The sequence below is a fragment of the Oreochromis niloticus genome, linkage group LG3 (genome assembly GCF_001858045.2).
Source record: "Oreochromis niloticus isolate F11D_XX linkage group LG3, O_niloticus_UMD_NMBU, whole genome shotgun sequence".
In the NCBI taxonomy this organism is placed as follows: domain Eukaryota; kingdom Metazoa; phylum Chordata; class Actinopteri; order Cichliformes; family Cichlidae; genus Oreochromis; species Oreochromis niloticus.
Window position 1 is genome coordinate 6,913,631 of NC_031967.2, and position 26,472 is coordinate 6,940,102.

Sequence of the window (26,472 nt, forward strand, 5' to 3'; positions counted from 1 at the left end):
AGAGACAAATGTTGTTCCTTCAGTATGTTGGCATTACTAAATTTGGCTCAATGCTTACATATATGTGTAAAAAGAAAATGTACGAGCTGTGATAACTGTTTCTGATAGAATGAAGAGTAGACTGATATATTAAATATTCCTTTATTGGGTGAGAAAATCAGACCATGTCATAACTGCTTTAAGTCATACAGAATAGATATCAGAGCCTTAAACAGGCTGACTTCTGCTAAATGGGTCAAACTGGGCAGAAAGTACACAAACACATAACATCCTTATAGAATATGATGGAACACTATAGATCAACTTACCTCAGAATATATAAAGCATATAAACAATTACAGCAATATGATGCAACAAACACAGCAGTGCTACTAATCCAAAATACTCAAAGCTTCATAGAACTGAAACAAACATTTATTTTTAGCTCCATTCTGCACTGTAAAATATAACTTGTTGTTTCAACTTAAAAATATGAGGTAAAGGGCTGCCTTAAAATTTTAAGTTAAGTCAAGAAATAGAGTTTGTTCTTATAACACAACCAATTGTTATCTTAATGAAAAATCACATGTTGTCTAAACTTTCATCTTAGTTTAGTTGACTGAGATTTATTAGTCAGTTCAACTCCTTTAATTGTCATCTTTACTTGGGAAAACCCTTTCAGCTAAATTAAAATAATCTATTGTTTAAACTCTTGTCCTAGTTCAGTTGACTTGGGTTTTTTAGTTAATTCAAATACTTTAGTAGTTCTTTTAACTTAGGAATCTATTTTAGCTTAACTAACATAATCTGTTAGCTAAGTTGATTTAAGTTTATTAATTAACTGAGCTCCTTAAGGTAGCTGAGTGAACTTGTAAATCAGTTTCATTTTAATTATCAGAGTTGATTGACTGGATGTAAAGAAAAATGTGTATTAAACATCTTAAGTTTTGTTTTGTTTTTTTTGGCTTTCTAACATCCATTTCAGCAAAACTACCTGTTAGGTTTATCTTAGATCTCAGGTTTAAATATCTACATTCCTTTAAATTAATTTTCTGTTGTTTACAGAAAAAAAATAAAACCCCACAGATTCCATTAAAGTCTATCTGATCATTTCATACAGAAAGTTTGTTTTAAGAACATGACAAGACAATTACTCATGAGCACCCAACATTCACCATTTATTGTGCCATCTTAGTCATCTGAGAAACAGAAAAATCAGTGACGTAGCTCATCAGGCTCACAATCCATCAAAACTCAAAGGCTGCTCCCTGTGAAACAATAAATTTGAACTTGGTCTTGAGCCCAGTTTGGGTGAAGATGAAATTCTGACCAATACTCTAGGAGCAGTAGTGATTCTTGTGAAGTAACAACATAAAGTCTGCATTAATGTAATGTATCAACGGGACACTTGCTATTTTAGAAAAGTTATTCTTTACATTTACAAAATTTTTAAACTTCATTGTGCTCAGTCACACCTGTTAGCATAAAACTTGAAATATTAAAATAGTACAAAACCTTTGATAAGTGACAGTAAAGGTCAGTTTATAATAACTAAGACATCAAACTCTTGTATTTGTCTTCGTTTACAATTGCAACAAATTCCACAGAACCAATATCTCTGAAAATGACTGCATGCTTCTGAAACATTTGATAATATGGATATTTCAGAAACATTAGTTTGAGTCTGCTCAATTGCAAAACAAAGGAAAAACTACTGACTTGCATGAGATAAGCATCTGCAAAGTCCAGCATTATATTGTTGTTCACATAAGTTTCTTAAACCATGAACAAATGAGTAATTGTCTAATCTGGAATGTAAAGTGTAGTCATTTAGTGACATACAAAAGTGAGAATGAGAACTTGCAAGAATAAAAAAACAAACAGTAAAATAAAAACTGTCCTTAACACTAAGGATCATACAATTACAGTTCTGCATGGCTTTCTGCAAGAGTCTGTTTCTTAGACCATGCACTAGTGAGATGCACTGCCTTCCACCAATGTTCATTAGGATGTTCTGAATGACTTCAAAGATGTCCTAAGTTCCTTTGGATAGTGTATGTTGAGGGCAAAAAGAAGGCCCATCAGCATGGAAATGGCACTTGAGACATCCCTCAGATTAGACAGGATTACTGCCGCCTCAAGGACAACCAACACATCGATGATGTCTTCTTCTTTCACCATCGCAATGCCAACTTTCATCCTCTTAGAAAACGTGTCTTCAATACCTGTCGGCTATAAAAGGGTTCAAAGACAAAAAAAAAAAAAAATTACACAATTACAATTACACAATATCCCTTGTGCTTAACAATTCATGTCTTTCCAAAGAAGAGCCATACTGATGCTTTGGATGATGGTGATTGGCTTTGGGTAACACTTATTAGTTGTTAAAGTTTTTTCAGAATGAGATATGCACCCCCATGTTACAAATCCATTTCTTGCTTTAAACAAAGACCATGTTCATAAATAACTGAGCATGTCTTCAATTGCAGAATTCAAACAAAATTTTCAATTTAAATGGTAAATGGCCTGTACTTGTATAGCGCTTTACTAGTCCCCTAAGGACTCCAAAGTGCTTTACACATTCAGTCATTCACACACATGGGTGGATGACTGAATCGTGACTCAAGAGTTGACAGTTCGTCTTATAATTGGAAGGTTGCCGGTTCGAGCCCTGGCTCCGACAGTTTCAGTCGTTGTGTCCTTGGGCAAGACACTTCACCTGTTGCCTACTGGTGGTGGTCAGAGGGCCCGGTGGTGCCAGTGTCCGGCAGCCTCGCCTCTGTCAGTGCGCCCCAGGGTGGCTGTGGCTACAATGTAGCTTGCCATCACCAGTGTGTGAATTTAAATCTACTTATGCTAAATATTGGCTGTGCTCTAAACCAAATCTGGCTGAGAATACATGAAATGTGCAAACTGCAGCTACACTACAGGATCAGATTATGGCTCCATAGACAATGCTTCTTTAATCAGTTTATTGATTAAAGTTTATTTTTTCCCCCTATATTAACAGCATGAAAAAAGAGCATATAGACATGGCTGAACAGGTTGCATAATTGGCACTGAATATCAACATCCACCTTTACCCAGCTGCCCAATGACTCTCGGCCAGAAACCTTTAATTGCTTACCCAGTCTACACAGTCTCTTTTCCAGGGTCCAGGACATTTCACCAAAGTATTGCCCCCCACAGCTGTAGCAGCCACTGCAGCCCCTTAAATATCCTAATATCTCTGCCATTACAATATACAATGTGAGAAATCAAACGTAAAGCTGAAGTGAACAGTACAGCAGCGAAATGTCAAAGACCCTGGTGAAGAAATGAATAAACACAAGACACTAATAATATCAATGCTAGCTTGCCAGTTAGTTTCTCTGAAACCCAGACCAAATCCAGTGTCAAAGATCTTGTAATAATACATTTGGTGAGGAAAAAGTACACATGTACTTTTTAATTTAAAATTCACTGTGGTGCTGTCATTATTAAATTTACTAAAAGAAACAATGCTAACCTTCACAGTCTTGAAAGTGTGTGAGGGATCTTCCTTTAGAAAATGAGGTCCTCTGTCCTCTTCCTTTGTGTAGAGCTCTGGTCAAAGAAGTCAAAAAGAAAACAAAAACACTTTTTAAACAGTGTTTATGAAGCATGTAGACAGCTCCAAATTCACAGCTTTTTGATGCATAATTCCATCAATATATGATTATCATTGGAGATTTTGAATCAGGCTTATCAGGACATTCAAGTAGAATATGATATCCAACCTACCACCAATATACATAGATTCTGTAAAAGTTACCACACTAAATGTCCAGTTGTGAAATATGATGACAGACTTTACTTATCAGCTTTCTTTCAATGAGTTCATCAGTTGAACTGGATAACCTAAAACTTAAACAAAGGATTAGATTTCGCAGTTGAACACTTACATCATCTCCGAAGCATCTTATGAGCCTAGTTAGCCTTTCTATGCCGCTCTTGATTTTGTACAGCTCCACGAACCTCTCCATAATGGTCAAGCACAGCAAAAAGGAACCCTTTCAGGTCAACAGATGTAAGACGGGCAAATTCTGCTTCAACCTCAGCAATAGAAGAAGAGGGGTGGAGAGTACAGGCAGAATTAAAAAAAGATTCTTTGAGACCCAAATTTAAGCAAACAGTCATCTGAGGCCCATTAGAGAAAACACAAACACACAAAAGCAAACAAACAAAAAGATGCACTTTACCTGCCGTTCAGCAAACAAGGAAGTTCAGAGAACAATAAGCTCTGTCTTGAAATCTTTTAAAGTAGAATGATTGTGAAAATGACTTATGTGATGTAAAACTTTAGTAAACATGCGATTAAAAGAACACTGAGTAAAAGGACAAGTAACAATTTCCTTATTCCTCAGATGTTTACCTTGATGAGCAATACTGTTTTAGTCCAACTGCCTCATTAAAGTTACACAACAGGCTTTTTACATTAAAGCCAGCAAGTCCATTACATACTCCCTTTTTAGATCTGAAATACTGTGCACATTCTGTGTATATGTAGTGGACAGCAATTTACCCCAAAGAGCGCAAAGTTTGCAAGTCCACCTCATTTAAATGACAAAGTCAGATGTGATCATCTAGACCTGTGAAAATAAATTAATGACAAACTTGCAGTTATGGATGTTATTACAACCACAAGAACCTAAACAGTCTGCTCCATTGCTTTTGTTAATGAATCATTTGTTGGTAACACGTCTGAATATTTAGTTTATGTCACCTGCATGTGATCATCAATAGTGCCATATTACTTCTTAAGAAGTACCCTGACACTACAATCTTTATATCATTTGTTCTACAGAGCTATTAAATTACAATATAATCTGAGGTGTTTCCAGTATGACAAAATGCACAAATTGTAACTTACCATTTGACTCCACTGACAAAAATAAATCCCCAGCATCAAGTTTGGCTTCACAGACCTAAAATAAGTAAAATAAAAATATATGTTATAATTATATTGTTTTCGCCATTTATTCATGTTTGCTAATTTTCTGACATATAAACAATGTTAGTTTTGTTACAATACAGAGAATACAGTTTAATTAAAAGGTAAATTATGCAAAAAAAAACAAACTTCTGCAGTATACCATGCCAAAAATCAGTGTCTCTGATGCCAATTATTTTATCACTACAGCTCTTTTAGTATGGAAACTCACACAATCTAGTCATACTGATCACAAGAGTTCAAAAATAAGTCAAAATAGTGAGCTGTTGTTAAGCATAAAGCATTTCAGGGTAACAAATAACTGCACAATATAATTAAAGCAAAAAATAAGCACACTGGAGGACTATCTGATAAAAACTAATATAATGCTGGTTTGTAGACCATATTTTGTCTCAGTCCTCAGTGCACTCTTGCGGCTTAGCATGCAGCAGTTAATAACACCTTAAGTGATTACATAGGGATAAACAGATGACAACAAGCATCCGAGTCCTGCCAAAAAGTTCTTTTTGAACCCAGCCAGTTATTGGAAATATTGACAAAATGAACTTCCACCAAAATACAACAGCCTGTGAACTTGAAAGAAATTTACAAGTACAGAGACAATATGAAATAAGCTTTATTAATTAGCTGAGTTAGCTTGCTAATATCGCAACAGGGTGAGTGCACAACCTTAAAGCTAGCGGCACAATACTTGTGATTTGCTCAGCGCCACATTAAACCCATAAAAAAGGCCATGTGTCAGTTTATTAGGTCAAGTTTGGTCATGACACACAAGCTGGACCTTGTCGGCTAAAGTTACATTAGCTAAAGCAAACATTTCGGTAAAAGAGAAAAACACACATCATGCCATAAATTCAAAACATGTTCCAACTTTTGTAGCTCTCTTTCCTTATAGTTATAACCAATGTTACTCACCTTGAAAGCATATTCCAAAGAAGACGATTAGAAAACGTCCAAGTAAAGTGAGCATGTCGTTAACCGCCAATTCCCCATGATGCACCTCGGTAGCAGTCACGTGAGGCAGTTTTGAATCCTGCTGTGCTCAACTTACCCGCATTGTCAAGTTCACATAAGTTTCTGATTTAGCTGGACATGAGTTTTCAAGTTAGCTTTTTTTGGTGTAATTGGGACGTTTTTAACTTGTAATTCTATGTTATAACAACAACTTCAGTCATCTATCGTCAAACTGATATAGAATAATATGTTGAAATAACAAACAGCTAGAATTACATTTTACAGTGTGCTGCTGATACATACTTTAGGTTTCTGAATATTAAACTTGTTTCTGCCTTTCATAGTGTGTAACTTGAAGGCCCTGAGTACTTTCTCCCACACTGAAAACACTGGGATGATAAAATTATTTGAACATTACCTAATAAGACTGATTCAGGACAGACAATTAGTTATTTTAAACTTTCCTAGCAGTCCTTCACAAACAGGGAACAGTCTGTCTATTCTCTCCATCTGTCAGCTGCTGCTGGCTCTTCCTCCTCCTCTTCCTCACACACTGCTGAGTTTGTCCTGGTGGATCATCAGGGGTGCAAAGCCTCACAGATGATGTGCAGCAGTGGGTCCCTCAGTCTGTCCTCACTCTGGACACTTGCAGTCGTCACACATGGAAATCAAATGTGTGATAAGCTGCAGGATTCAAACACAAGTGTAACTTATAAATACATGTTCATACTTTTATTCCACAATCAGAGAGAAAGAAACAGAGAGAGAGTGCAGGACAGACAGACAGGTGACAGTCTCAGGTGTATACACTGCTACAAAACAGCACAAGAGAAGGAAGATTTAGTGTTTGTGTTATTACAAGTGCTAAACAAGAAGAGCTCCCAGATGGTCCAGTGGACACGTGTGAGTGTGACTCCTGTGATTAAAGCATCTTTCTTTCAGCTTAACGAGTGAACCGTCAGCTCGTTCAAACACACGTTAAAGTCCGTTTGGCTCGACACCACCGAACAGAGGCAGCAATATAACATAGCTAACATTAACAGTGCAGTGAATTCTGCTTGTGCCGTGATATTCAGGACTGCAAACCGAGCAGCATCACTGACTTTCAGCTTGTTGTGTTTGTGGATTTATGACTGACTTTAATTATCCATAAAATCATCACATTCTCTGTAAGAATAAGGTCAACTATATATATATATTTTTTGAAGTAGAGGCTTTAAAACCAAGTTGACGCTGAAAGTACAAACATCACTAATGTCACATAACTTTGCCGACATGTGGCCAACAGTAATGTTTTAATGTTCTTAAACATTCGCACATAAATAAGTGACATCATATTCAGTACTTACTTTTGACAGTTCACTCTTCGGCCGCTCCCTTCTGCCGTATTTTGCGGCAAAATTATCCACACCCACCGCCGCGCTATGGATTGTGGGATATATGGGACCACGAAGCGTGCACCGGACCACGCTTGATATTTGGGGAAATCGACGGCGCATTTGGAGTATGCATTTGAAGTACACTTCGAATTGGGACAGCCGTCGTTGCGTGGCGGTGACGTAATCGCACTTAAAATGCGTACTTCAAGCGTGCAGATCCTGAATTGGGACACAGCCTCTGTGTTTCATTCAGTCTGTGTCGCGTCGTCTGTGTTCCCACCTCCATGTTTTCACGGTCAGTCTTTGCAGTTATCACCATAGTCTCTGAGCCTTCTTAGTTTGTCTCAGTACTAGTTTTCCCAGTTTAGTTATAGTTTAGTTTAGTCACGCTATCCCTGCTTTGTTTGTACACTTTGTCTTCAGCCATAATAAAGGCTCGCTTTCTGTTAAGTTCACTCCCGTCTACTCACTTGTGTACGCACCTGGGTCCATCACACACACCACCACACGGCCTGTCTCCGCAGACCGTGACACATGGAGCTACATATGACATATAACAGACAATCAACACAGGACTACATAAAGTGCAATCTGCAAAAATTGCAAAAAAACAAAACAAAGACAGTGAAACACCAGACAGAACAGAACGATACAGACACAACAGTGCAGTAGAAATGTGCAAAAGAATGAGTATTGTGCAAAAAGTCTTGCTTTGCAGATGCAGCAGGTGCAATAAGTGTCTGTGATGGAAGGTAAAGAGGCTCCAATGATCTTCTTAGTGTTCTCAATATCCGTTGAAATCCGAAATTAAAATAACTTGAAAGTCTACAATTTGTATGAATCTGTGTGGACATGCACAGTAACAGCAAGATGACAACTTGACAGCTGGCAAACAACAAGTGGTCTTTTTCTGGCAGCTTTCTGTGCATTCAAGGTAAAACACACAATGGAGGCTCGTTCTTAAAAGTTACTGTATATATTGTTAGCTTAGTGGTCTATGCAACAGATAATCCATTTTTTCCAATCCGCAAATTTTGCATGCTCCAACAGTAATGATCCTGCCTAGTTTAATAGTGGAACATAAAGATTCTTGAAAGTCTGAGAGAAAAGAGGCAGCAGACCCAGATCGGCAATATATTAAAACACCGTACAAAAGCTCATCGCTTCCAATTTTAGTCATTATCATCTCAAAACTGATATAAGAGCTTCTGAGAACAGTGTGGCATAAAAATGTCTTTTTAAAAATAACAGCAGTTCTGCCTCAAAATGAACCGTCTCCAGGACACAGTCCTAAAAGATGTGCAACTTCATTCTCACGCTGCCATATCTTGGAGATAAACATAAAATCCAACTTCTCACGACAGAACAAGTCATTTAAAAGAAAGGACTTCTTAGCAATAGAGCAGGCATTAATCATTTTAGCAGAGAAATACACTGAAGCAGCTGGAGCCAGGTACGGTGGCACAAAAGCGAAGCTCCCTTGAATCTGTATTTTCATAACCCCACTGAAACCAACAAAGTAGGACAAGAAAGCCGGCTTGCTTGCTCAGCTTTTCTGTCGAAGTTTCTGAAGTGAAGTTGTGATCCTGACTTTTAGCAACAAAGGGTACACTGAGGTCTGCCGCATGCGCTAACCACAGTGGAAAAACAAACTTGTTTTGATGAGTCTGGAAACTACCCATGGCATATTTGACTGCTATTAGTGAATGGTACTCATATTGCTAATGATGTGAAGAGGCAACCTTTTCATATCAGTGACTTTAGTCTCTGACACAGTTTTGTTCTATCAAATCAAATCAGGAGTTTTTAAGAAGCTGATCATGTTGTCTGCATGTGGTCTTTAATTTGAAATATTCTCTAAGACCTTCCTGTGCCCTTCTTTCTGCCTTCCTCACCTGTTTTGTGTAGTTTGGCCCACAACACTATTTTGTGGAGCAGAGAATTTTTTCTGAAACATTTCTAATTCTACAGTTCAGCTGGTAGACCTGCAAACACTTTCTTGAGTAATACAGTTGCACCCAGTTTATTTCAGAAGTTAGTGGTTAATAGTGTTTATTTTTTCTGTCAGTATCAGAAATCCTGAGGTGAATATAAATTGCAAACACACTTGATGAATTGTTTAAGAGTTTTATTGAAAAGCAGCAATCTAAAGTCATCACATTTAGCTGAAATCTTAAAAAATAAAACTTTAGAAAAGTCATGATAAACTTTAAAAATTGAAATTATAAGGTCCTGCTCTGTTATAAAGAAACAAAGATGACACATTTTCAGTTTTACTGCTTGAAGCTAAAGTACACACATTCACTCCAGAAGTCACCGGTCTTGTTCTTGTTCTCCTGGTAACAACAAAGTACAAAGATTAAATTACATGTGATGGTAAATGCAACTCAGAGCGCTTTTTATACAACATACCTCATTTACCCATTCATACAAACATCTATTTTCTATGTTTCAGTGTTATAGTTTTTAACATTCACATATTCATACTCTGTTGTGACTTATGAAAAAAGTTGTTGTTTTTTTAAGCCAAGAGTTACCTTTTTGTGTTTTATGGAGAAATCTGAAAAGCTTGCATGACATTCTGAGCAGTGGCAGCTATTTATCTTTATGATCACACACAAAGTGGAAACCAGTGATATAGTCAGAATGCTCATGAATGCAACAGCTCCTTTCAAGACAAAGGAGTCCATGTTATCTGCAGATAAAGGAGGAGAAATAAAATCGCGTTCAGCTGTATGCATTTAGAGTAGGAGTAGATATTTTTCTTGAATGTACTTACTTTCAAAGTCCAGCTTGGTCCCGTTTCCAAACACTATGTGTCCACATGAATCAACAGCACAGTAGTAGGTCCCAGCATGAGACAGATTCAGATCCTTCATTGGCAGGTTGTAGACACAGGCGTCTGCTTGTGGGTTAGCTTTCCTCCCACAATAATCATTTTTGCCTCCATAAGTATAAATCAGTCCTGGACGAGATGCTTCTGTTTCTTTGAACCAGTAAACACTGTGTTCTTCATAACAGGTCCCAGTGTGTACCGTGCAGTTCAGAGTCACAGAGCCTCCTGGCTGGATGGTCTCAGATGGCGACTGATGGACTAAAGCTGGGTTTTTCAAACCTGCCTCCCTTACTTTGACAGTGATACCCTCTGCAAAAGTTAACACAAATCTATAGCTGCATGCACAGTAGTAAGTAGCTGAGTCATTGAAATTCAAATCTGAAATCTTCAAGTTATTTCTTCTGTTTTCTGTATCCAGTTTAAACCGTGGATTGTTCTGGAATTCATCATGAAAAGTGATTTTTTCATCGTACACATAGAAGGTAGAGATTAGCCTCGGTTTCTGTCCCAGAGTTTGCTTATACCACAAGATCCATGCTGAATCGTCACCTTCATAGAAACAATGCAAACTCACATTTTCTCCAACATCAGCTAAGATAAAATCTTTGTCTTGATAAACAGATGCCTGTGGTAGCAGATGGGTCTTCTGGACTACATTAAAATCAGAAAAAAAGAAAATTACATCATTGCAAAGTCGAGTTTTCAACGACATTAGCTGTTCTTTTGAGATTATAATGAGACGTGTATTTATTCTGATTGGTAATATTACGTGATAGGAAAGAATGTAAATACAGCGTAATCCAAATTACTAAAACATAACTCACCTATATTCCCTAAGATCAGACATGTCAGATATGAAGCAAGCGTGAGACATGCCATCGTGTTCAAACTGCTAGTCTGAAAGAAAATAATCTTTACCTTCCTCCACTCTTTTGAGATCAGACTGAATCACGTGATCTGCCCCCTATAGGAAATGTGGTCACAGGTTTGCGAGCACTTTTTGCTTCTTTGAATAGCACCAAAGACAACATGCACCGATAATATAATTGATTAAAAGGTTTTCGTGTTTCCTTTTTCTAGTCAGGGGGAGGTTTGTGCTCATCATGTTCTCTGCTTGCTCAAACGCTGAAACTAAACACTAATAAAAGCACCAAAATAGAGACAGTAGATTAAAAACAAAAGAGGACAGAGCTTTTGTTTCTGTGGCTCCCAGACTCTGGAACTCTCTTCCACTGAATTTGAGATCTGTAGACTCTGTCAGTTCTTTTAAAAAACAGTTAAAAACCCATCTTTTTAAACTTGCCTTTGGTTTATGTTGTTTTATGTTATGTTTTATGTTCTAGCTTCTGTGAAGCACTTTGTGATTTTTATCTTGAAAGGTGCTATATAAATAAAATTTTACTTTATTTACTTTACATGTGTTAAATTCAGCTAAGTGTTAGAACACATCTTATGATATTGTCTTAAAGGAACAAATTCGAAGTTGCTGTGTGGTTTTTGGTGCACTCCACTCATGTGTGAACGTAGCTGAAAGTGGCCTCAGGGAAAACGTACAGGCATACAGTACAGCGAGAGTTTCACTTCTTTAGTAAAGCACCTTTGTTATGCAGGTGTCTTCAACACAGCCTCCCCACTCGAATTCTGAGCAGGCATCACCATCTGACATCAAGGAAACACTCACTATTGCTTTTAAATCATTCTTGAACTTCAAACACTGCTCTCTTCAGTTTTAAGAACTACATCAAAAAGGTCCTAATTAATGACGAACAGCAGTCTGTTAGTGAAAACTAAAATGAAATTCATCCTTAATCACTATAAGAGGATATGATAGGATTAAAGCTGTGCCATAAGGCTGACACCAAGTCTCTTTCAATCAGATTTCATTGCTGGATTGTCCACTGGCTTCACCCTGTGAAGAGTATGCGAAAGTGCAGGCAATCATGCACAGTGCAGGAGAGAACAAACATCACAGGTGGTGTGAAAGATGAGGTTTTTAGAGCTAACAGCCTTTGCCAATTAGAGATCTTTATCATACTTTCTGTTTAATCTACTTAAACATGCAAAAAGTAATTTTTCTACTTGCATGTGATGCCTAATTTTAATTGTTTTAATTGTTGTCATTTCTTTATGCAGACTTGTAAAGAAGTACAATTTAGCATGTTCTTATAAATTTTGCTCCTGGCTGATTTGGTAGCTTTAAACACTTAATGAAAGGCTGGCATAGTTTCACCTAATGTTTATGCTATAATATAGCATTTATATATCCATCAGTTGCTCTTCTGATGTATGTGTTACAAAGTAGCTTTAAACTAGTGTGCGCTAACTTGTAGGATTGCCAAGGTTATAGTGGAAAGTGCCAGGAGTGGCAACAGGAGAATTGTTTTCTTTGGGAATGGCTGTGCTTACTTGTGCTGCTGCTAAGGCTTCTTTTTGGATTTAACTAGTGTGATCTGCTAAATCACTACATAAGCAGGTGTTACATGAGCTATTATGAGTTCTTTAGAAATGACCTGAATAAAGCAAGTGCAAAAGTGGAACATGGCAGGGGATACAAAAGAGAAGTTTCTATGTGAACAACACAGTGAAGGACACTTTCCACCCCTCACATGCACTGTTCTCCCTTCTTCCATCTGGCAGACGGTTTCACAGCATCAAAACTGTAACGACCAGACATTGCAAGAACTTTTCCCCCCCAAGCACTCAGAGCCCTCAATTCACTACCACCAAAAGACTGAAAAACACAAACACTTTTACAAACACGTCACAAAATTCACCAAAAGACTCAAAAACAACACAAACTTCCATAAATCTACTACAAACTGGACCCGGGAACAATATGCTTATCTGCACACCTCAGTCACATACTTACTGTCTTTGTGTATTGTACATAGATATAGTTTGTAATAGTACCTTTTTTAGCTCTTATTTTATTATAGTTTTATATCTCTTGGAGATATTTTTTTTTTATATTCTTATAAATGCACCATGGGGGGCTTGGGGTGAAACGGCATTCCGGTACGCTGTATACTGTGTATATTGTTGTACTGACCATAAAGACCTTAAATCTTGAATCTTAAACTAATGACTCAGATTCATGACTGCTTCCTTTGTCCGTCCAGTAACCATGGACACGACCAGTGTCCAGCACCAGTCTGCTTAGCTGGTTGATCCCTCTGTTGTCTCTGCTAGAATTTCCAGCAGTGAAGTTCTGGGATCCAATCTTCTGAATTGCTCATCTCGCAGAAGACAAAGGGAACAGCCCCAGAATGTCTCCGGATGTTTCAGTTTATACTTTGTCAAGTGCCCACCTTTCTACCTTAAATATCCAGTCACTGATCTTCAACAACACTTTATAATTTTCTCTCTCTCTCTTTTAACATGGAAAATTTCATTACATTAGAACATTTAGTCATATATGAATAAGCTTCACATAACGATTTATGCAGTTTAGATTTCATTATCACATTCACTTTAGCATAATCCTTTTAATCCAAATACTTTTTCTCTTTAAAACTGTTTGTCAATCACAATTTGAGCCTAAATTAAGCCTGTCTTTAAAATCATACTCACCTTTGCTCAACTTGAATATAATTCTGTGTTTAAACCATTGCAACATTTAAAACTATTCTTCTTGTTCAAAAGTATAATGATGGGTTGGCAACACAGTCCTTCTCAGTCCCAGACATGAATAAAAAGGTAAACTGTGGATCATGTCTACACACCTAAAATCTAGAAATTAGAGAAATCATTTCCACTACTCAATCTGCATTTCTTTGATAACATATTGAGCAGACTTATATTTCTGATTTATCTTTCATTTAAAAAAAAAGATAATCTACATACTAGCAGATAGAAAAGCTTTGTTTTAGCACTCTGACCATTTTTAACACATAAGGCTGGGTGTCAAGTCGTTTTACCACCTCAGCTGTGATGGCAGGGGGCGGCCACGGGGACTTCAATCTCTCACCCAGGTCTGGTTAAAAAAATCTGGTTAATCATAGTTAATATGTTTGTATTGTATTGTAATTTCATTGTATTTACTTTTTAAAAAAATATATCTTTGACTAATATTAAAAGACTAATGCTAAAAGAAAAGAAATCAGGAAAGTGGCAAATACTTTTTTACGGCACTGTTTATAACCATTTAAATCAAACACAGAGCTGAGTACAGGTTCTACTACATAGAAACACTGAATTTCAGATTCCAGCACACAGGCTAAAAACTGTTTTGTTTGGAACAAAATTGAACTCAGCTTAATATAAAGTTGCAAAACTCATATCAGGAAGTTCACAGACAACAAATGTCTTTAGGTTTTTAAGTGCTGAAGCCTGTTAAAAATAACAAAAGCACAAAAACAGATAAGAAACTCATCCAGTTCTACTGCTTTACACTAGAGTAGACACATTCAGTCTTGCTGTTGTTACTCTTTCTTCTTGGTCTGCCAGCTCTCGGATCGCTTAAAGCCGCATAATGGATGTCTCCTTCATTGTGCTGATAATAAAATATAAAATATAAACAAGTGGCATAAAATCACTTAAAAGAAATAAAAGACTGAAAATAAATTGAGTCAGTTGTTAACATTTGAATGTCAACACAAAAATTACCTCTGCGTCTGCTGAGGAAAGAGGTGATGTTCTTGGATGAGACTCTAAAAAACAACAGATGAAGTTCTCTAACTATGATGCTGGGTTGATTGAGTTTATATTGATAGTAACAATAGCAGCTGCAGTACCTGTGTGTTTGGTGCTGTTTCTCTTGTGGGTCAAATACAATAAGAAAGCCATTAAAACACTCAGAAGTGTGGTGAATGTGAATGCTCCACTCAAGAAATACACAGAGACACAACAGTTCCCCTCATCTGTGGACAGACACCAGGAAACATTATAGATCATTGACTATACTATAATGTACTGTGCAATAATATTACCAAGTTACTCACCCTTAAAGTCCAGCTTGGTCCTGTTTCCAAACAGTATGTGTCCACATGAGGCAACAGCACAGTAGTAGGTCCCAGCATGAGACGTATTCAGGCTATTCATTGGCAGGTTGTAGACACAAGTGTGTGTCTGTGTGTTGGGTTTCCTCTCACACTGATCATTCCTGCCTCCATGGGTGTAAATGATTCTTGGGAAAGACTCTTCATAGTCTTTGAACCAGTAAACACTGTGTTCTTCATCACAGGTCCCAGTGTGTACTGTACAGTTCAGAGTCACAGAGCCTCCTGGCTGGATGGTCTCAGATGCTGACTGCTGCACTAAAGTTGGCATGTGCAAACCTGAACCCTTTACATCAACGACAGTACCCTCTCCAAACTCAAACATGTAGCCATAAGTTCCACAGTAGTAAATCGCAGAGTCTGAAACTTGCACATTTGTTATCTTTAAGTAGATTTTTCCTTCCTCAGTAGCTGCTGTGAATCGTGAATCACTCTTGAATTCATCATGAAACGTACCATTGGTGTCGTACTTGAACAAAGTAGAAATGAGCTTCAGTTTCTGTCCCAAGTTCAGCTTGTACCAGAAAAACTTTGCCACATCGTTACCTTTATAAAAACAATTCAAAGTCACACTTTCCCCAGTGTTAACAGATATAAAATGTCTTTCTTGATGAACAGACAATTTCAAATCATTTGTGTGAGCTGAAATAAAATGAGAGCCAAGTAAGTACACAGGACACATGAAGGCATGGCAAAAAGGTTCAGACGGTAGTTTAAAGAGAAACTTACCCATTTGCCCCAGAAACAAACATGTGAGATAAAAAGCAAACTGTTTCGATGTCATCATGTTGTGGTGAATGGAAAGAGTCTCAATCCTGTCTTCACTTTTAAGAGAGAAGAATGCATTTTATTGGCCAACCAGCGATGACTCAGCATGTCCTATTTAGGGAGCTTGATCACATGTCCACTGAGACCTATAGTGTTAAGCTTTGATTCTGGATTGATGAGAAACAATGTTAACGCTTTTTCATTTGAACATCAAATATTTTATTTACAAATCCAACCCCCGTAGTGTGATTTCTTTATACAGAATTACAAACTAAGACATGCATAAAGAACATAATAGTATTTAAAAATGAAGCACAAGAAGATGTATAGTTATGTAAAGCCGGACAGATTTTTTATTTCACGAAAACTTTTTTTAGTAAAAGGCTTTAAATAAATGTTATCTTTACTCTTAATTTGCTATTCAAAATATTGATTTTGAATAAAATATTTTGAATCTTCATTTTAAATTCAAATTCATTTTAAAAGTTTTTTTACAACATTTTTCATTTTGAGGTATTTTCCATGAAATACATGTATTTCACATATGTATGAACTCAGGACTGATATGGGTGCAGACTACAACCTCACAAGGTGATGGGTTCATACAAATTTGTACTGAACATGCTGTTCATTCTTTGATTCAAAATTTTAACTAATAGGATGCCCTCATGTCATCTCAATACATATTTAGGTGGTTACTGGAACTCATGAAGGCAGGAATTTTAGGGACACACTGATTTTTCCTGCCGCCTACAATGACAGTAGGCACAATTTAAGTTAAATGGACTTTAAGCTTCATGCACAAATATAGCGACAGGTGAATGACAGGGAAAGAGAGCTTTCAGAATCAAAACAACTATCCTACAAGTAGCCATCAGTATGTGGGACTGACTCTTAGAGAGGGATTCTTGATGACAATGCTCCAATACCACCAATTATTATTGGTATTTTTGAGTCCGTTCTAACATTTCGAGTGCAGTGACACAGTGTGCCACAAGAAGAGAGATTTATGTTTTCCTGACTTATCTATTAGTCTTTTCTTCTTGTCAGAATTTTCATTTTGTGTTAATTTGCTACCACAATGTTGAACTGTCATGAGCAAGAATTGTGATGTGGTTATGAAAGCTTGCTGATGTCAGCATATGTCCATCCGTTTTCTTAAGCTAACTAAAAGTCATGGATTCCTTGCTGGCTCTCTCAGGGGACGGACCCAAAGGCAAGACTCCAGAGAGAAAGCATAAACTCTGATGATAACTTTCAGTAATGGGATGTACAGTGGCGAGGCTTTGGAGTGTGTGCCAGCCTACGCCAGCCTTTCATTAAGTGTTTAAAGCTACCAAATCAGCCAGTAGCAAAATTTATAAGAACATGCTAAATTACACACCTTTACAAGTCTGCGTAAAGAAATGACAACAATTAAAACAATTACAATCAGGCATCACATGCAAGTAGAAAAATCGCTTTTTGCATGTTTAAGTAGATTAAACAGAAGGTATGATAAAGATCTCTAACTGCCAAAGGCTGTTAGGTCTAAAAACCTCATCTTTCACACCACCTGTGATGTTTGTTCTCTCCTGCACTGTGCATGATTACCTGCACCTTGACATACTCTTCACAGGGTGAAGCCAGTGTACAGTCCAGCAATGAAATCTGATCGCAAGAGGCTTGGTGTCAGCCTTGCTTCTTAAGGGAGAGTGACATCACAAACAGGTGAGCTTGATTGCTTCAGGTGCGCAAAGGAGCAGGATGGAGATCCCAGAAGGATCCCACTACACATCCATACAGACAGAGAGCGAGGCAGGAGGACTGGAGGACCATGACAGTTGGTGTGATTTATGGAGATGTTTATTCCCTCAAAATTTGTGTGTGAGTATTAGTTTCACCTGTGATTAAGAGGAGCTCATTTTTGATGAAGCCTGGTGAAAGGAGAAGGGTGTCTCACTGCAATAGTAGCGCTTTGAGCTGAACTCTCTCAACAAAGTATTAATATTCCTGTAAATAGGGAGACAAACTCAGAGACACCAGGAAGAACTAAACTCAAGACTAAACAGTACAAAGCTTCAACTTAAATCAGCTCTTCATACAGATGAAGAAGCATAAATCCACAGCAAAAATCCAAACACAGACAGAGGGAAGTGTGCAATTGTCTGAATTTGTGCTTTTTGTAACAGCAAATTGGAAACATCTTTTGTTGTCATCAGTAAATAAACACTTTGTGTGTTTTGTTATTATTACTTTAAGGAGGATTCAGTGTTTAAAGTCAATTTAGAATCACACATTTGGTCTGTGGGGGGAAACCGATGCACCTAGAGGAAACCCACCAAGAAAATCACTTTTTTGATGAACAGATGAGTCTGTGGAACTGTGGAACAGGAGTATTAAAATGATAGATTTGGGTTTTGCTGAAACTCTATCCTCACCTTCACTTCTCTTTTCTCTAAGACAAGATTGTTAATGAATGATGTGAAGCCATGTCATCTGTCGCATAAAGGAAAAGCTCACTGAACCTACCTACAGTTTGTTTGGAAAAGGGACAAACATTAACATCATCAGCGTCAACTTTTTTTTCTTTTTGTTTTGGTCAGAAAAAAGTAAAAGAAGAAGACATACAAACAGTAAAACTTTGGCTTTTTTTAAAACAAATCTGACGTGAAATATCTTTATTTCTTGTCCTTTTTAACATCCATTGATTTTTCGAGTTTTGCATCATTTACAGTAAATGTCATCCAGAATTTTCTTGTTCATATGTTTCAGTCTTTTTATCTGCTACAAAAATGTGATGCTATTAGCAACTGCAGTAGCATATGTGTATTGTTTCCACTCTGCATTTACAAATATAACACCCTTACATCCTGTTTAAAACCACAGTGCTTGCTGCACTAAAAGAAATAGAAAATAAAAACTGCATGGGATCAGTAGAGTCCGAAAGCAATAAACACTGTGAGGTGTAACTGTAACCTGTGAGCTTTATGTTAAATTCCCCATGAGGTTCTTAGGACATCAGCTAGTGTATTACCTCAATTCAATTTTTTTTTTTTTTTATCAGCAACAGCCAGGCCCAGAAGTGTTATGTTTTAAGACTGTTAGTCAATTATCCATCCAATTAAAAAACTGGAGCAGTTTCTCCAGTGTTCTTCTTTTTAGTAATTTTCATCAGAGGGAAAAAGAATTACTTACTCTGGAGTACGTTGCCAGGCCAAATAAATCTCAAAGACATGATCAGTGATTTGAGTCACAGTGTGTGTATTTGTTTACTGTTGAAGTTGCAGAGATTTCATGTCACAGAAAGAGAGAGTGAGTGTATGGCAGATTTTAAACAAGCTTGTAAGTGGATGAAAGAAGGTAGCCACATTACAAAGTTACGGATTAAAAGAAACCTTTTCTTGTTTTATAGGGGTTTAGTTACAAAACGTGGACTTACAAAGAACTCAGCTCAACTCTTCAGGAATAAGAAATGAAGAAACAGACTTCACCTTTTATCCTGTATGAATGGCATGTGAAAACAACTGTTGATTGATTGATTGATTGATTGATTATACTTTATTCATCCCGAGGGAAATTGGGTTAAGGCTGCCAGCCGTGCCAGCGCCGTCTTACCCATCCGATCATACATACATTAGCTGACTAATTCAAATAATGTTTGTGGCACTTTAGTTGAAATGCAACCAGTGGTCTGTAAGAACCTTGTAGCTCCTTGAAAAGGCTTCCAGAGTGAAAAGGTTTTGGCTACTTTTGAACAGAAAAAACAGTTTTAGTTTGTGAAATCTGTTCAAGGATGCGGGGAAAGCAGGACCCAAATGCAGGACTCCCTGTAATGAATGCAGTGCTTTTATTTACAGTGAGGTAAATCACAATACATCGATGAACCCCCGTGCACACTCCAGGTGAGTGAGCGTCACGGACTCCCGCACCGTATCTTTCCCAGTGTCCGTGTCCATGTACCTAGTGCTCACTGCCCAATCCTCCTGGAAAATCACAGAGGCAGCCGCGCAACGATCTAGCGTTGACGAGAACTCAGCCACTCTTCTAAGTAGCTCTCCCAGACAAAGCTGATCAGCTGCAGGTGTGTGTGTGATCATCCTCCTCAACCTCCCGGCGGGACACAATTTTTTCAGTTAGTGTAAAACTCTGGACTCTAAAAGAGTTTGTGCTGTATTATGTTCAAATGTTCAATAAAAACATGTATCTCTCATTCATAACGAGAAAGCTTTGTAACTATCCTGGCTAGTGAAGAGTGTGTCATTTACACAACACGAGGTCCGAGGTCCACAGAGCCGTTGAAAAGGCACTGGAGGTCCCTGCATAAGCACGTAAACCTATGAGAAAAAATTCACCAAACTCACACACAGACTGTTTTCCTTCGTGGTGTGTTGATGAAGAATAATGCTGGCACGTGAAAGGACATTTACCCTTTCAGGACCTGAAGCTCAGTAAAGCACTCCTCCAACAGCCACGCCCATCTGTTCTCTGATTGGATTGTTAAAATTTGGATTGATATGACATTGACCAATCACATGAAAGGAAGAAAAATTGGGTCAAACTTCATACTTGCAAGTTGAAAGTCACACACAGCCAGGGAACTGGAGCGTGGAGTTTTACACATAGTTTTTTGCTTTGTATCTGTAACCAGACCTTAACAAAAATAATTTGCAATTTGTGTAAATATTTTTTACAAACACACACACAAAGAAGACATACACACAGGATGTATGTAGATACACAAACAATACATTTTCAGTTTACATGGTTACAAACCTCAGTTCACAGCTACGTATTTGATTTGCAAGTACAAAATATTTATGACCACAATTTGAGCCCATAGACCGCCAACCCAAGGCAGATCACAAACACTCGTGAACCATGGATCCCCAGACTCAATCTCTCCTACAGAATCTTTCAATCTGAAGAGCACATGATGACGAAAACACCTCTTAGAACCCCCCCCCCTTTCCTGTTCAGGGGGTGCTGTTGTGCACTTTTTACTCTGCTGATGCACAAAAACAATTTAAATAAACAGGTTGGAAAGCTCGGGCTCATTATAAACATATTATTATCAGGAGAACTAAAAAGACAGCAGTGGTTTACTCTTTACAGTCCTTTATTTTTATGATATACTGGAACAAGAGGCTTTCATTGATAGCTGTCGCAAAGAGTTGGAGGTACAATTTTTCTCTCCAGTACTGTTAAAAATATTACTGTTTTTTACAGCCTGATATCACAGTTGCTCATTACATTATGGAAAAGTCAAATCATGGATCATCAACATTATTAAAACATTTAAAGTGTGAAGGCTGATCTTTGTTATCCTGTAATTATTATTTTTATTTTTATTTAATGTTGATGAATGACTACACAGGTATGGTGGGTCACATAGAGATAGTTCTCAAAATCTCACAAAAAACAATCACACATCAGCTTTGACACTGAAACAAAGAATGATCCTAACAGCTCTATGTCGTTTGACAGTGTGCCATGTTTAATATTTAAAGTAAGTAGTTGTTTGCCAGTGAATAACAGTATTTGTGTTCATTTTTTTCTGTCTATAAAACAGTACCAGAATAGCTGGGATGGGTATAAACTGGAAATGTACTTGCATGTTTGTTTTTAAAAGCTTCTTCAATAGATTTACTGGAAAGAACATCTCTACAGTTACCACGTTTAGGTCAAATCATAAAACGAAAACTATAGATAAAAGAATTCTGTACTTTGTCTCTGTATAACACAACATTTTAAAACAAAGATGAAACATTTTCAGCTCTTCTGCTTTACACTAAAGTAGACACATTCACTCCATGTCCCATCGCGCTGTCTTCTTGATCTGTTTGTTTTGTTCTCCCTTAAAATGTTCTGGTGATCCTAGTAAAGGAAAAAAGTACATCACAAATGTGCTTCTTTGAAGGATAAAAATTGCTGAACCAAAACAGAAATTTTATCTTCATTTTTTGTAGCTACCTCTGAAAAGCTTCCATGAGACTCTGAAAAACAGAAGAAAATCTGTTTAGCATATGACATTCAATGCATGAATCGACTTTACAACAACCCTTACCTGTGAAGTGGATGCTTTTCTCTTTGGTCATTACAAACAATAAGGACATCAAACACAAACTAAGGACACAAGTGAATGCGACGACTCCATTCAGGACATGCACCAAGTAAAGCCATCCCACCTCATCTGCAAATTGAAAGAAAAGAAGAACTTACAGAATCTTCAGCTGTATTATAAGAATGAGCCGAGAATGGAACTGAATATTTTTTTGAACGTGACTCACCTTCTAAGTTGAGTTTGGTCCCGTGTCCAAACAGTATGTGTCCACATGAAGCCACGGCACAGTAGTAGGTCCCAGCATGAGACGTATTCAGGCTCGTCATTGGCAGGTTGTAGACACAAGTGTGTGTCTGTGTGTTGGGTTTCCTCTCACACTGATCATTCCTGCCTCCATGAGTGTAAATGATTCTTGGGAAAGATTCTTCAGAGTCTCTGAACCAGTAAACACTGTGTTCTTCATCACAGGTCCCAGTGTGTACTGTACAGTTCAGAGTCACGGAGCCTCCTGGCTGGATGGTCTCAGATGCTGACTGCTGCACTAAAGTTGGGATGTTCGACCCTGAACCTTTTACATCAATGACAGTACCCTCTGCGAATGTAAAGCTGTACCCATAGCTGCTTGCACAATAGTAAGTAGCAGAGTCTGAAATTTGCAGATCTGTTATCTTTAAGTCAATCTTTCCTTTTTCAAAATTCACTGTGAATCGTGGATCAGTGTTGAATTCATCATGAAACATGGCTTGATTGTCCACTGTGTTGACAGTACAAATGAGCTTTGATTCCTTTCCCAAATTTAACTTATACCAGTAAAGCCTTGCCACATCGTTACCTTCATACAAACAACACAGACTCACATTGCCCCCAGTGTTAGCTGATACAAAATGTCTTTCTTGATGAACAGACAAGGAGAATTTGAGGTCATTTGTGTGAACTGAAATAAAATGTAAGAACGTAAATGAACATTTTAGACACAAGAAAGGACGGTAAAAGTTTCGTACTGCAGTTTTAAAAAACTCACCTGTTTCCCCCAAGAACAAGCATATCAGATAGAAGACAAACTGTGCAGATGTCATCGTGTTCAGACTCTGGCGCTGAATGAAAAGATTCTCAAACCTGTCTTTGCTTTTCAAAGAAGACTGTGTTTGATTGGCCAACCACAAATGACACAGAATGTCCTATTTAGGGAACTTGATCACGTGTCAACTGACACCTATATGTTAAGCTTAGTGTCTGGACTGTTAGGAAACAACATAAATGACGGTAAAAGAAGGCTATTACATTATGACCTGTGTTTCTTTTGCAGCACACTTTTTGCAGCACACTAGTGTTAAGTGTTGGGGAGTAATGGAATACATGTAACGGCGTTAAGTATTTAAAATACCAAATATGAGTAACTGTATTCCGTTACATTTACCATTTAAAAAGGTGGTATTCCAAGTACAGTTACTTTGTTGAAATAAATTGATTACAAGGCGGTCTTATCCTGTTTCATATATTAGGCTATGCTCTCTCTAGTTTTGGTAATTCCACACCAGTGGAAACCCAAACAAAACACACATTAAGAGGCTCTAATGCCTGTGTCTGAATCTCGCAGCCCATGTCACCTCTACTTGCGGCCTGCATAATGACATGAAGAAATGTTTTTAAAAATTATTATTCAAAAAATGATTTAATATGAAGGCAGTAGGCAGAGTGTTACAGGTATAGCTCTAAAGAATGTGGCCTTGTGGGCAGTGTAGTCCGTGCTGCAGGGAGAATGGACTGCCATACCCGTTATGTGTCTGTGAGCGAGGGAGGGAGAACAGAGAAAAGTACAAGTTGTCACCGACCAGAAAAGTGAGATGGAAGCCTGTAAACATAATAATAACCACTGCAGCCAAAAAGAGTGCCTGACGAGCCCAGCTGTAAGTAAGCTATTAAGACTCGACTGTACACTGTGTTCGTGTTTTCCTCCGAAACAACAAGTTCCATTGGAGCAGCCTTTCAACGCCTCTCTCTGTCTCTCACTAGCAAAGTTGACCCAGACAACAAAGTAAAGCTAGTTTTCGGTTACGAGCCCGACACAGAACCCGACGTATTAACCAGAGGTCCCTTTACTACGGTTCAGAGCCGTGGACCTGTTTTATATACGCGTGGAATAGTTTTCTATACGAGATCACAGAAAAAAAGTGCAGCCTTATCTAATGTCCACCCTACTGTTACTCATTTTATATTAAGATTTAAAAATCCAGTTGTTATTGGTATGGCGAGTAACCTTCAGTAATAGTAATAAATCACACAGCAATAGTACATTCATGTAGTTGTAAAAAGCATGATAAAATATTAAGTAATCCAAAGTATTCAGAATACGTTACTCTCATTGAGTAATGTAACGAAATACGTTACAAAATACATTTTGGAGCATGTATTCTGTAATCTGTAGTGGAATACATTTTAAAAGTAACCTTCCCAACACTGACTGTGTTTGACGGTATTGATAGTATTTTCAGAGCGTCAAAATTAATGCGGTAACTGACTGAGGAATGCCTTCCTCTCCTGGACGTAGACCTGGCATTCGAACAGTACATGCTGATCAGACTCCAGTTTTTTATAGTGTGCACACAGTCCCGTTGGGTGCTTGCCTATTAGCTACAGAGTTTTTTTTAAGACCTGTGTGTCTTATCCTGAGATGGATAATTGTCAATTATTCTCTCTGGTTCCTGCCCACTCTCTTCCCATGATCAACATCCTCCCCTGAGCTAAATATCCAATCACTGTTAGTATACAAATGACACGGTGTCAGGTTTCTTAGTAGGCAGGGCAGAGCAAACATTAAGCAGCTAATCTCTGTCATCAAAATCATAGCGACTGTAACTCACAGTTTCTTTTTTTAATTTTCTTCATTGTATTTGTTGAAACATTTTTGTAATTTTCCTTTAATTGCAGAACTTGGTTTTGAAACTTGTTGGACTCAAGTTAATAAAGAACCCATGTCAAAGTATTGTGGTTAAATTCAATTCAATTTATTAACCTACCTCTGAGATGAGAGTGCAGCTGTGAAGAACGCTACAGGCAATGTGGTGCTTTTAATGTGTCTATGTTAATTTGAACTTCCTGAAACAGCAACAAGCAGGTATTTATGTTTCTACACTTTTATTTGCTGGGTTTAATTTCATAACAGCGTTATTGCAAACCATGTCGCAAGATGGTTTAAGCTGATTACTGAAGATGCGAGAAAAGCTAAAGTAGCATCATATTTTTATGTTTAAGATACAGTGATGTTCCTAAATGTAACTTCCTTTATTTTAATTTTTTCTCACAATGACGATGCTGAGCGATCCTGTTGGTGAACTTGGATTCCGGTGTTTAAGTCTGATGTCATTAGCCGTTTCCAGGCGTGTGTACCTTAATCGAGCCATGTAATAACAACATGTGCCGGAACATAATAGTGTAAAAGAAACATGTTTTTTCAGACAGTGAATGGACTGATTCTTATATAGCACTATTCTACTCTCCCAGTTTACTCAAAGTGCTCTATACAACATGGCACATTCACCGAATCACACACTATCTCTAAACTCAGTGCTTCCTAAATACATTCATACTCTTGACATGCAGACTGGAAGAGCCAGAGATTGACCCACCAACCTTCTAATCAGCAGGTGACCTGCTCTACCTCCTGAGCTACAGCCACTCAGTGATAAACATGAGTAAACCCTCACTAGGTATTGGATAAAGTGTAGACTCACAAACCTGTCAAACCTGCATTTAAAATGTTGGCTACCATAGCAGTATAGTATTGCAACATGGCATTTGGGTCTTCTACCTAAAATAGGAAAATAGGAACATAAATAGTCCCATTATTGCCAGACCTGGCGCACATCTGGTTGACATACACCCTGCCATAACACCAGTCAGTCAGAAGTGCCAGCTTGATGCCGGATCCGGCCCAGACCTGTTTTCGATGAGCCTGGGCCACATACAACAAACCACAATCGGGCCACATATGGCATGCCATCACATAAACAGTGCCATCAATGCCAGGCCTGGCTCATATCTGGATGACATATCACTTACCATGCCAGAAGTCAGCCAGTAGTGCCGGCTTGACACCAGATCCAGGCCAGGCCTGTCTGGTATGTGGGAAGTCTGTCATGTCTTAGGGTAGAGGCCTGATCAAGTCCAATCCAATTACATGACAAAAACAGTTATCCAGAGCACCCCACCCAACCACCCTTACCTGCCTGCATTGCCACCATGTGCCTCCTTTACATTTCTGTCTGCCCCCTCATATATGCCTCTCTAGAACCGGCCCAGACCAACATGCAGGTAATTTCAGATGAAAAGCTTCTTTCATGTCAACAAATATCAGCAAACACCAAAACTGTGTGCAGTTTGTCGCATAGTATGTTGCTAGTTAAAGGTCCAGCTACTGTATTTCAGAGAGAGAGAAAAGAAAGAGAGCTGGTCCAGCCCTAACTATATGCTTTACCAAAAAGGAAAGTTTTAAGCCTAACTTTAAAAGTAGAGATAATGTCTGTCTCCCAAATCCAAACTAGAAG

The 26,472-nt window shown here is 37.9% G+C and overlaps 3 protein-coding genes and 2 long non-coding RNA genes across 8 annotated transcripts; 1 reads left to right on the top strand and 4 right to left on the bottom strand.

Moving 5' to 3' along the window:
- Positions 1 to 9,444: 9,444 nt before the first annotated feature.
- Positions 9,445 to 11,395, bottom strand: LOC100709991 (uncharacterized). 2 transcript variants are annotated; one of them, XM_003450405.5, is made up of 4 exons: positions 10,945 to 11,395; positions 10,064 to 10,771; positions 9,822 to 9,979; positions 9,445 to 9,620 (listed from the first exon to the last, which is right to left on the bottom strand). In XM_003450405.5, exons 1-4 carry the CDS (start codon positions 10,997 to 10,999, stop codon positions 9,558 to 9,560), a joined length of 984 nt encoding a protein of 327 aa, XP_003450453.1. In that variant the 5' UTR covers positions 11,000 to 11,395; the 3' UTR covers positions 9,445 to 9,557. The 2 variants fall into 2 exon arrangements, with proteins under 2 accessions (XP_003450453.1, XP_019205345.1); XM_019349800.2 differs by having other exon boundaries at positions 10,064 to 11,395.
- LOC109196218 (uncharacterized) lies at positions 10,385 to 13,691 on the top strand. The gene is made up of 2 exons (XR_003214521.1): positions 10,385 to 10,469; positions 13,310 to 13,691. It is a non-coding gene; the product is annotated as an uncharacterized LOC109196218 (long non-coding RNA).
- A 118-nt stretch (positions 13,692 to 13,809) lies between these two features.
- On the bottom strand, positions 13,810 to 18,161 carry LOC100696813 (immunoglobulin kappa light chain). Of its 2 annotated transcripts, none has more exons than XM_003450358.4 (6): positions 17,479 to 18,161; positions 15,847 to 15,941; positions 15,061 to 15,759; positions 14,854 to 14,979; positions 14,726 to 14,769; positions 13,810 to 14,612 (listed from the first exon to the last, which is right to left on the bottom strand). In XM_003450358.4, the coding sequence occupies exons 1-6, from the start codon at positions 17,490 to 17,492 to the stop codon at positions 14,499 to 14,501; spliced, it is 1,092 nt and encodes a 363-aa protein (XP_003450406.2). In that variant the 5' UTR covers positions 17,493 to 18,161; the 3' UTR covers positions 13,810 to 14,498. The 2 variants fall into 2 exon arrangements, with proteins under 2 accessions (XP_003450406.2, XP_019202950.1); XM_019347405.2 differs by having other exon boundaries at positions 15,847 to 16,052; positions 17,479 to 18,160.
- A 1,536-nt stretch (positions 18,162 to 19,697) lies between these two features.
- Positions 19,698 to 20,543, bottom strand: LOC109195394 (uncharacterized). Its single transcript, XR_002057023.1, has 2 exons — positions 20,295 to 20,543; positions 19,698 to 20,201 (listed from the first exon to the last, which is right to left on the bottom strand). It is a non-coding gene; the product is annotated as an uncharacterized LOC109195394 (long non-coding RNA).
- A 512-nt stretch (positions 20,544 to 21,055) lies between these two features.
- On the bottom strand, positions 21,056 to 23,495 carry LOC100710256 (immunoglobulin kappa light chain-like). Of its 2 annotated transcripts, XM_003450406.5 has the most exons (5): positions 22,950 to 23,495; positions 22,155 to 22,862; positions 21,932 to 22,057; positions 21,838 to 21,860; positions 21,056 to 21,741 (listed from the first exon to the last, which is right to left on the bottom strand). In XM_003450406.5, the coding sequence occupies exons 1-5, from the start codon at positions 23,002 to 23,004 to the stop codon at positions 21,637 to 21,639; spliced, it is 1,017 nt and encodes a 338-aa protein (XP_003450454.2). In that variant the 5' UTR covers positions 23,005 to 23,495; the 3' UTR covers positions 21,056 to 21,636. The 2 variants fall into 2 exon arrangements, with proteins under 2 accessions (XP_003450454.2, XP_019205319.1); XM_019349774.2 differs by having other exon boundaries at positions 22,155 to 23,495.
- Between the last annotated feature and the right edge of the window lie 2,977 nt (positions 23,496 to 26,472).